At 24.4% G+C, this 11,789-nt stretch overlaps 2 protein-coding genes across 4 annotated transcripts; both read right to left on the bottom strand.

Moving 5' to 3' along the window:
• LOC102671509 lies at window positions 1-3,733 on the bottom strand. Its single transcript, XM_006625036.2, has 4 exons — window positions 3,332-3,733; window positions 2,604-2,999; window positions 2,438-2,521; window positions 1-2,361 (listed from the first exon to the last, which is right to left on the bottom strand). Exons 1-4 carry the CDS (start codon window positions 3,350-3,352, stop codon window positions 256-258), a joined length of 2,607 nt encoding a protein of 868 aa, XP_006625099.1. The 5' UTR covers window positions 3,353-3,733; the 3' UTR covers window positions 1-255.
• A 754-nt stretch (window positions 3,734-4,487) lies between these two features.
• On the bottom strand, window positions 4,488-9,741 carry LOC102671641 (maternal B9.10 protein-like). Of its 3 annotated transcripts, none has more exons than XM_006625037.2 (3): window positions 9,590-9,741; window positions 8,175-8,906; window positions 4,488-8,062 (listed from the first exon to the last, which is right to left on the bottom strand). In XM_006625037.2, the coding sequence occupies exons 2-3, from the start codon at window positions 8,619-8,621 to the stop codon at window positions 7,709-7,711; spliced, it is 801 nt and encodes a 266-aa protein (XP_006625100.1). In that variant the 5' UTR covers window positions 8,622-8,906; window positions 9,590-9,741; the 3' UTR covers window positions 4,488-7,708. The 3 variants fall into 3 exon arrangements, with proteins under 3 accessions (XP_006625100.1, XP_006625101.1, XP_006625102.1); XM_006625038.2 differs by having other exon boundaries at window positions 9,595-9,737; XM_006625039.2 differs by having other exon boundaries at window positions 9,448-9,684.
• Window positions 9,742-11,789: the final 2,048 nt, after the last annotated feature.

Below are 11,789 nucleotides of genomic sequence, written 5' to 3'. Positions count from 1 at the left end.
TTGCTATGAAATTCAATTTTTATTCACAAAACAAAAATATTACGATATTATTATTATTAGCTATACAAATTAAATAAATATGATTCTACAACTGCAATATAGTGTATATGTGAATATAGAATGTTTTACTCTACGCTACTGTTCTTGGTACAGCCTTAGTTTCACGTAGTTACAAAAAATAATGCTCTGTTTTATTTTTAAAGGAACTCCCTGCTGAAATAGTAATAATTTTTTTGAAATATTTGCCGGTATACTTTACATTTTTGATCCCGTTTTATCATGATTCTTTTGAAATCTCTTGTGATCTTTCCTATATTTTTCAATCGTTAAATCCACGTTATCAGTGCTCGATAAGCTTAATGCCACAGGATCTAAACTTGCTGCAAGTTTTAAATAAGTTTCTTCCATTTCTTTAGTAATCTTGACTTCGTAATCAAAATCTGCAGTGACTCCTTTTTTTAATGTTTTAGGCAAAACTTTCTCCTCTTCAATTGGAATATCGAAAGATATTAAATCTTTCTCTTTTTCTAAATCAGTATTATTTACATCCAATGAAAAATTATTTACAGCATTATTTAAATTTCTGATTCCAAATTCTTGAATATCCATTATCAAACTGTTGCATTTATTTTCTGAAGAATTGTCATATGATTCTCGATTATTTTCAATTGATTTGCAATTTGTTTGGGACTCGTTTAAATATGTTAAAGAAAGACTTTTATTATCTATTATGTTTTCATTTGGTTTTAATTCCGTGTAATTTGATCCAGAATTATCCATGTGAACCGATGATTGAACCCATTCGGCTACTCTTTGTAATTGATTATTGTCATGTAACAACATCGGTGTGCTTTCTTCGCTACTAGTTGAAATTGATCTTTCAGATCCAGATCGAGACATTTTTTTCGAATGAACTAAAGCGGTATTTGGTTTATTATTTCCACTAGTATATAACACAGTTTTATAATGACCAGCATTATCTAAAAGAATATTCTTCGATCCAGGTGTTACTCTAACGAGACAATTCCTTGGACCAGTTATTCTATTTTGCGTATTAGGTTTCAAATTACCTAATGCATTATGCACACGCATTCCAGTTAATTGAACGACATCACTAGAACTACTGGAAGGATCGGAAGTTGAAATTACAATACTATCGCTACTAAAAGTTGGACTAGTGGCCACTTCTATTTGCCCAGAATCATTTTGATGTGCAACATTATCAATATTCTTAACTTCTATTAAAGTTAATTGCGTTGCATGTTGTGTTTCTTGAGTTGATCTATCATTTTTCCAAACCCTATCATTAATTATATCAATCTCAATATCACTGTTAACTTTGTCTTTGCTTTCTTTGTTAGTCTGTGATTTTAGTCTCGTCCATTCATTTTTCCATAATCTATCGTTAATAATATCGATGTGACTCTGCTCTTTTCTATCAAAGTAATTTTTACAATTTTCAGGAACTATATGACTACAATTAGAAGATTTCTTATCCAATTTATTCCAAGAATTTGGATTAAATTTACCATCAATTTGTAATTCACATTTTTTATTCAGTTTCGTTTGTTTTCCTTTATCAATATTTGTTTTACCATTAACACATGTATCATTAATTTTATAAGATATTACCTGTTTAGTCGTATTTTCGTTTTGATTTTGAAATATATTTTGATGTTGTGACGTATTGACGATATCATTATGACGTAATGAATTTTTTTTATTAAAATTAAGTTTTGTATTAACATTTACACGATTATCGTCTTTTAAACTGTCTATAATTTTACTATTTCTATTTAAAAATTTATCTTTTATGCATAGTTGTTGATGATTACTATTCTTTGTACAATTATTCTGATACTGTACTTTATTACTAACACTTTCATTTCCCTCATGATAGATTACATGTACCAATGAATTTTGACTTTCTTTATTTTGACAATTTTTATCAATATTTTTTAAATTATCAGAATGTTTCTCTATATTTTGTGCATACATTGTTGTACATTCATTACAAGAAAATACATTTGGCATGTTAGTTTGAGTTTCAGCATCAACCATTAAAATACTTCTATGGCAAGTACATGTATCGCAATGCTTTCCAAATACTCTTTCTTTTTCTCGATCTTCTAAAACTTTCGCCATTATCGCTGCCGAGACAACATCCACTGGTGGTTTAGATTCATCTGTTTCATCGTCACTATTATTTTCAACAGATTTAGTTACATTATATACCATTGCTGTTGGAGGAAATGTTGAAATTGGTACTGTGATACTTTTTATATCAGGAGATGTAGTATCATTAGAATGTTTCTTTTGTGCAATATATGTCCTAACTTTGGCTTGTACTTCGGAAGGTAACTAAAATTAATAATAATTTATTTTTATATATATTTTCTTTATATTTTAATTTATAAGTTTATAAAATGTAACTTACAGAATCATATTTTTGTCCAACAAAATTAGAAGGTTTACATTGAAGAAGTTGTATTGCCAAGTTTACATCATTCCTATATTTTTCCTAAAATAAAATGTTATCTATAAAAATTTTATTCACAATTCAATTTTAAATTATCAAAATTTTATATTTGAAATATAAATACATTATCTTGAGTTAAACGATGTATAGTATAATTTGCATCAGCTAATCTATGAGATAAAGTTGCAATATCCTTAGTAAATGCACTTTTTTCTGTTTCACATTTATCTACAATCCTCAATAATTTATCTTCAAGATTTTGATTTACTTTCTGAACACGTTTATGAGCCTCATATAATCTTGAATATTTTTCTTGCCAAATTAAAAGTTCTTCCTTCATAGAGGCTAATTCTCCATTTGGGAACTTGTCAGCTTCATTTAAAAACTGTGTCTCCATTGTTACAATATGATTATCTTTTTCTAATAAACGTTGACGTAAATTTTCTATTTCTACATGCAAATGCATTTCTCCATGTTGCTGATCATTTTGATTACAGCCCAGACATTTGCAGCCACATTCCTGAAAATTTAAAAATTTAATTAGTTTAAAAATAATTTTTATATATAATAGATAAAATATATTTTATATAAATATATATATATATATATATATATATAAAAGATATTAAAGATCAAAATAGACACACAGACATTTATTTCTTTCTAAATGAATTTGTATCATTTATTATTAATTGAAATATTTCTATTTTTCTGAATATATAATTTTATAACAGATGTTATAAATTTTATATATATTTATATTTAATTTTCAAAAAGATATTAATTATTAATTATATATAGTATTCACTTATTATTATTTATTTATTTAACATATGTATAACATATACTTACCTTACATTTTTCAGCCATCATGTAATATACAAATTATACAAAAAATATTGAAAAAATATTTATGAATAACGAGACTTCGAAATTGGAGCCTCATAACCCTGTTGTTCAATTCGAATAGAAATGTGGATAGTTTACATACGTTTCAATCTAATATATTTCCTCATAACATCATCAATTACTAAAGCAATTTTCGTGATGAGAATTGTTTTTATAGAATTACTAATATTTAAAGAAATATATTATTCCAATAAACTTTGAAGTGACAGATTGCAAAATTCTCTGTCGTCTGCCACACATCTAACTCGTTAAAGTATCATCAATTTTAAGATGGAGTTACAAATATTTATAATATTATAGCCATTACTTTTACGTTTTATGATGTGTTATAAATTTATTGGAAGAAAGAACTATTAAATGAAAAAAAGAAAATTTAAAATAAATTGCTGATAATGAAAATCGTACTTAATGCATATATTTAAAGGTAACCAATAGAATAACTTGCGAAATTCGAATCGTATTTCTTATTGGATATTAATACATATTACCATATTATATTATTTATTGTATACATGTAGAAAATTATAGGAATCAACACAATTTTGAAATTTAAAAAGTTTTTATTATATACAAAATTTTAAAATATACGCAAAATTTATAATAAAAAATGAAATATGATGATTAAATAAAAATTAAAGAAATTTGATTTGCAGAAATATTTATTAAGTGTTATTATAATTCGTACATAATATTTTTAATCATAAAAATGTTAATATTACAATAATTACTTCAAATATGTTTCATATAATATTTGCAAATATAACTTTTCAAAATCTTATGATATTTATAAAAAATGCATTACATGATAAAATACATAAGCCAAAATATAATAAAGACGAAATATAAAAAAAATTGTTTCGATTATATTGTATCTCCAAAAACAATAAATATTAATATATATAAATACAATAGAATAAAAAGTAATTTGCAATCAATAATACGGTTTTATTTGTTATGATTTGTTTTTTAGTACAGATATATGAATCTTTCTAAAATGTTTAAAAATTTTATTTATAGTTGATTAGTAATTCTATAAATTTCGATTATATGATACTAAAAGTAAAAAGGTTGTACAATCAATGATTTGTAAGTATTTTGCTTGAATGTGTAATATAGTTTTTATTGGATAACACGAAACAAAGTATTGAACAGAGATATATATTTGAAGTTATGAAAAAAATGCGAAGATCAGTATGGTTGTAGAACAGGATTATAGTTATCATTGCATAATTATGCAAAAAGTAGTTTTATAACATATGACACAGCAGTGATAGAATATATGCATATGTTTATATAGTGCCTTACCCTACAATCGAAATGATCCAAACATTAATGCTAATATCAAATCTGTTTTTTTTTTTTTGGATACATTATTTGACACGATTGTAAAGTACACTCTTAATAATTCTTGATAAGAGAATATATAATAATGACATATTAAATTTTTTTCTATATATTAATTATACAAAAACAAAAATTTTAAATTGAAAATTGATATTTTAAATTTTTTCTTAATACTGTGTAAAGCATTTTTTTTGTTTTTTTTTTTTGAAAATGATATAAAGGTTTTTAATTTTTTTTTTTTTATGCCAAAGCACTATTCATTTGTAAATGTTAATGCCTAACTCTCATATACTTAAGAAGTTACAGATATAAAAGAATTTTTTATATAAAAGGGAATATATTTTTTTTTGCCCAAAATGTATGTAATTTCTTTCTTGTCAAGACTGCAAATGTACATTAATACTACATGTTTTATCACATGTTATTCAAATATAGACTTCTTATAAAAAAATTGTTTCTGAACATTTTCTATTATTAGAAAATGTTATTATATGGAGCATAATATTTCTTTTTTTTTTTTTTTTTATATCATGAACACAATTAAAAAGTTTGGAACATTTCAAATGTTGAGCATCATATATATTAATAAAAGAATATGTCCGAATGCAACATTGCTTAACTCTACATATACATTATATCTATATTCATATAGAATTTTTATACCTTTCATAACAACAAAATGACTCTTTCTGAATAAGTTTTAACAAATTGAACACAAAAATCATCTACAATACAGCAAATTTCATGCATATATTAAACAATGCTAAATGTGAAACATGAAAGTTGCAAAATTTATACTACATATTTGATTAAAATTCTTCCTAACACAGTCTGTTCAATAATATTTATGTTGTGTCTGGTTATATCATTAGAAATTTATCTAAGGACACTAAGTATATCTAGCGATAATACTCCAATTTGTGTCATCAACTAGATTTATATTATGTAATAGATGGTAACAACTATACTATGCAATTTCAATTTTTCACATTACCATCAATTTTAATAGGTTAAAACATTAACGAAAACTTTTTAAAATGATTTAACCACATAAATTAATAATCTACTAATAAAATATAGTGCATACTGCATTTGACATAGTCCATATAAAGTTTATATGTTATGCGCCAATGAGATAACAATATATTTGCACAAACGTAATTCTTAAAAATAAATCTCACATTAAAATCACGTAAATAAAGTGAAAGTTATCTTTATGAATAATTCTATGTTACAACATAAATTGAAAAAAATTGCACACTTTAGATACTAATAATATTAAAACGTTCGTGCACGTGTGAAAGGTTCAAAAACCAAACAATATAGTGTTCAAATTGAAGATTAAAGAATATGATTATTATTTAGATTGCGAGATATGATATATATATTTACACAAACATATCTGAATAAAAGAATGTAAGTAAACAGCAATACATAGAAGTATTAAAGAAATTAACTATTGTAACTCTCAGAATACTGCATGAAATGAAAATTAAAAAATTAATATATTTTAGTTGGTTTTTGAGTCCTTCATACATAAGTAATTCCCAAATAAAAATCAAGCATGTATTTATGATGTTAACAAAGCAAGAGCATAAATTACTATAGAGTTATAAATTGTCTACAATATACAAGATTGAATGTACACAACATCTGTATTAGTATGGTAGAATTAAAGTTTCAACTGCAATAAGCTATAGATCTATTAACATCAAAGATGTATATTCTTAAGTGCTAAGTTTTAGTTGTTTTGCTTAAAAACCATAAGCCCAATATATATTTTTATATTGAGCATAATTAAAATAAACATTCATTTTTGTAAATGTATGTTAATTATGAAATTCATGCGTTTGTTAATAATCATCTAACATAAACGATTATTAATAGAATCTCTACTGGAGGCAGTATGTTTACATAACAGGTATGGTGTGCTTCTTTAAAGCAAAAATATTTTAAATTTCTTTGCACCATAAACCTGCAAATTCAAAAGAGGTATCGTTCTTCTATTCGTTAACGCAATACAACAATATACACATACAATAAAAGATAAAGTTGTTGATTTGAACTCGTCAAACATCATTCTCAAATCAGTATTACTAGAATTTCAAAGCTTACATGGTTTGTCAATATTGTTATAAGACATTATTATCTTAACAAGTTGGTATATTATATCTCTAAATTCTCTATTTTTCTGCATTATAACAATACTGAAAAATAAGGCGAACTTTGAAGCTCCAGTCTTTGTGAATACACTAGATATATATATACACATTAAAGAAAAAGTTCTTTGAAACTTTTTCTTTCTATTACATGACAGAATTTCATGAAATGTTTATTTAAAGAACTGAGATCGCCTATACGAGGCATTAAAATTTATTACATATAATTTAAAGAGGAATTGTATCCAATTTTGGAAATTCATTTAAAATCAATACTGCTCCCTCTTGAAATACCTATAATCTATTTTCTATTAAATCCTTTTTTTGAGGATTAATCAGAAAAAGTGTCACAAGTGATATGACATTTTTTTGTCTTAGACATCAATGACTTAATTCATTCTAATTAAATTCTGTCTAATCTATTATTTTACAAGCAACCTTGCATCCGGAATTAAACATCTATCATCCAATTAATTATTTATATATAACATGTAATAATGCAACATTTCTCGTCATAAAAAATCGTAAGCCTTAGTCGTAATTCGAACAAGGTCATTTGTAATTACAGAATGGGAAATTTTCGTCACTGAAATGTTAATAAATCTGTTCCTAATATAAAAATGTTCACATTAAATTTTTTAAGAATACAATATCAATAATAATATTAATAATAGCAAGATATTTTTAATATCACTATAAATATATGTATACTTTCATATTAAAACAAATTTTTTAATTATTAAAAGAATTTTGGAATTTCTTTTTTCTTTTATGGGAAGGAACAGATTTTTTAACTACTTTCATAGGGAGGGATCGTTTATACTTTAAGAGCAGCTTTGGGAGACCAATGATGGAAACGGGCAGGTCCTGTAGGGTAGGAAGGTGGATGAATCCACTTGTTTCCTCTATGACCCATAAAAGGAGGTGGAGATGGACCACCCAAAAAATGAGGAGGCATAATATTATACCATGGTTGACTTATTGGATGAGGACCATAGCCCATACTGAAGGAGTGACCAAACCAGGAACGATTTCTATTAAGGTGTAACCTTGGGCTGTTTAGGTTGCGTTTCCTACCTGTACCATTATTGCTATGCTGTTGATTTTGATTAGCAGAGCTTAGTGGTTTTGATTTTTGTTGCTGATCTGTATTAGTAGTCAAAGGGGATTTCTGTAAAATATAAAAATTGTTAGTATTTATTTAATTTTTTAAATTATATTATTTTAACACCAATAAAAAATGAAATATAAACACAATGTAATATATGATGTAATATATCAACCTGTATCTTAGTCGGCCCCTCAGATTGTTTATTTTCTTTTTCTAATCCTTCATTATTTCCTTGAAAAATTGGTACAGTATTTTCTTTATCATCAAATGATGCTAAAGTACAATATGACCCTTTGCTCTCTCCAAATCGGCAGCAAACTTCATTAGGATCAACCCAAAGCGTTAATTCTACTGGTAATGATAGATCTTCATATTTTACTCCAGCAGCATTAGCTGCACTTTCTAAAGTTGCATCCCTCCGATTATGACCATTTACACGAATACAACGATAACCTTGACCTTTGAATGGTTTGTCTGGAAACCAATGATTTTTAAAACGTTCCGTCAACAATTCCACCAAACGTCGTTTAAAACATTCCAATTGATCAGGACTAAATTTTTCGTTTTTTTCTATCAGCTGTACTAAGAATAGTACTGCTGCAGTAATCTCGTTGCGCATGTTGCCTCTGTCGTACACCAAGTTTATAATTTGCAGATGAAATCCTTCTTTGATGTTGTGATACAATATTCTTGAAAACTAAAGTATCATTTGCTGAAGCTGATGTGGAGCACATAGAGCCCTTCTGCACTGCAGCAATGCTTAAATTTTATATTTATATTTTGTATATTTAATATGATCTATGATGTGTTTTTTCTTCTGTTTTTATTTAAAAAACAGCTTCTACTAAGTTATTTTGCTCCTTCTTTGGTATACACAATTTATTGAAATTATTTTTATTCTCACCTGAAATTATATAAAAATTATTAATAAAGAACTATTTATTAAAAATAACTATATACTAAAAATATTACAAATATGCATACTTATTAATATTTTATAAATAAAGATAAATTAAAGAAAACAACTTTTCTAAATAAACAAACTTGAAAATAAATTCACATATATATCTATAAGAACTTTGTTTATTTGTTTCTTTAATGATCAAATTAAAGAAAATATTTAAATAAGCAAATTTTGATAATATTATATATATATGACTTGTTGCATTAAATTATTAATATATATGTAAATAGATTTAACAACCGATATCGTTTCACAATAGAACTACACAACAATATGTTATGGGTATTAATTAGGTTATAAACCATAACTCAGGTTAGGAAAATCATTTAAAGACGCAAGATCGACAATTTACACCGCATTTACAACGATTAGTAATCAGAAACAATACAGACGGCATCATTATAAAATATATTAGATTTCAAGAAACGATTGTTCCGAAATAATGAGCACAACGAATTATGCCAGCTCATTCTTGTCGTACCAGGTCGTGCCGTGAGCGATTGTTCCTGAAATACCACAACTCACAGTCTTGGTGATTATTTATTTATCGTAATATTTCATTGCTATTGCAATTATATTTTTATTCAATATACTTAAAAATTTAATACTAATATTAAATTGACCTTACGAATCAGTGACGAAAATTCCGTGTTTCTGGTGAAACTACTACGTCTTCTCTCTCTTTAAATAAACGTACTCGACCCAACACGTGTTACGTTGCATCAATGTCCATGAAGTATGTAGAAAAATATAGACTTTCTACAGTTACTTTTATATTTGTAAGTTTATAAATATAGAAAAAAAAAATAAAATATTATAAAATCACTTTTAAAATATTAGAAAATAATAATTTACAATGTTTTACGATCACATAATAGAATTCTAGATTTTGAAAAAAGTTTAAATTATTAAAGAATGTTTTGTCTTCCTTGAGATTTGAAATTATAATTCTCACATAAAAAACGTTTTTCATGCGAAAATTAAAAAATTAATAAGATTTATAAAACTTTAAAAAATTTTAAACTTTGATTATTAATATTGAATATAAATAGCGTAAGAATCGTATACTAAAAATGTTAATCAAAATTGAAAAAGTTTAAAACATTCTTAAATCTATCAAAATTCAACTTGTTGCTTACTTCTCAATATATTTGATACTACTAGCATAAACAAGACACAAATTAGATCTACCATTTTACGAGATTTTGTGTCTCATGTTTTGAAATATTCATCGCAAAATATTAGGTTGTTTAGTATGTTTTTTACGATTTAAAGTGATTAGTGCAGAAATTACATTTAATTCAGCCACAGAAATTAGTAAAAGAAACAAGTAAAAGTACTTCTTTTGTTATATTCTCATATTCATATATAACCATCGATATATATACATACATATAGAATGAAAAGAAATCATTTATTCACTTGAAATATTTCATTTATGATTTTACTTTTTGATAATATTAAAAAATTTGAAAATTTTTTATATTCTTTTATATAGAAAATATTGATTTGCATCAACTAATGTACTAAAAAATATATGATATCACATAAAAAAACTGACAATTACAGATTCTTAACGCATTTATTAACGAAAAAATTAATAATATTATATGCTTGAAACTATTTAATTTTTAGAATATTTTTTAATATTATCAACAACATATTCCTAATAATCAGTTCAATTTATATATTATTTATATTCATAAAATCTTTATAATAAAAAATATTATAAAGAAATGAAATTCGATATTATAAAAAATAGCATTTAGTAAAAGATTAGTAAAAGATAAATATATAAAATATAATTAAGATAGATAATAATATATAAACGATAAATAATTTCCACTTAAGAAAAACTGAAAAAAAATGTTCATTAAAAAAAACATATATGAAATAAATATCTAATGATAAATATCTTTTTTTTGATAGTTTTCTTAGAAATAAGAAAATTATCAAAAAATGTAATATCCCAAAAAATAATAAAATTAAAAGATAAATATATTTCGATAAATATATAAAATTAAATTGAAAATTTTTATTTTTGAAAATATAAAAAAAATTTTGCGTGCCACTTCTTGTTCTATTATATTCTCCTAATATAAAATCGAAAATTTAGTTAAAAATTTTTATATTTAATATTTTTTAAAAAATTTTGCGTGCTACTTTCTGTTGAATTATTTTTTTTTAATTTATTATTAAATTTCTAGCATTAAATTTCTGTTCAAATTATATTCATTTTATAACTGAAGAATATAATTCGAGAAGAATATAACATGTTAAAATTTTCTAAAATTTATTTATATTTAATTTTTATATACTTACCTTGTATACTTACTTCTTTAAAATGTTAGAATTAAAAATTTTTTGATCATTTTACTTAATTCTGAAATTTGACATACTTACCTCTTTTAAGCTGTCATATTTTCTAGAATTAAACATATACAAGGTGTTAATATATTCGTGGAATATATCTTTGGAAAATCGATTTTATAGATTTATTCATTAAACTTACCTTTTGAAATTTCGATTCCTGAAGTTTATTTATTAAGTTATAAGCAATTAAGTTTGCGTTAGATAAAATAAGACGGAAACAAAATGAACTGATGTAACGAAGATAAAGTTGTCTCATTAACATTTATAACTTTCACAACTTTCACAAGATTTATTCATTTACTATTTTATAAATTTTATTATATGTTACTGAAAATAAATAATTATCAATCGTAATTCAAAAATTTAAAATCGTATTTAAAAACAACATGGTTTTATATGTACATGATCGTATATTTTTAAATAGTCGTTGACAGTTAATCTAAATAGATG

The sequence above is a fragment of the Apis dorsata genome, unplaced genomic scaffold (assembly GCF_000469605.1).
Source record: "Apis dorsata unplaced genomic scaffold, Apis dorsata 1.3 scaffold_1239, whole genome shotgun sequence".
Lineage (NCBI taxonomy): Eukaryota > Metazoa > Arthropoda > Insecta > Hymenoptera > Apidae > Apis > Apis dorsata.
This window is presented reverse-complemented; position numbering and strand designations above follow the sequence as displayed.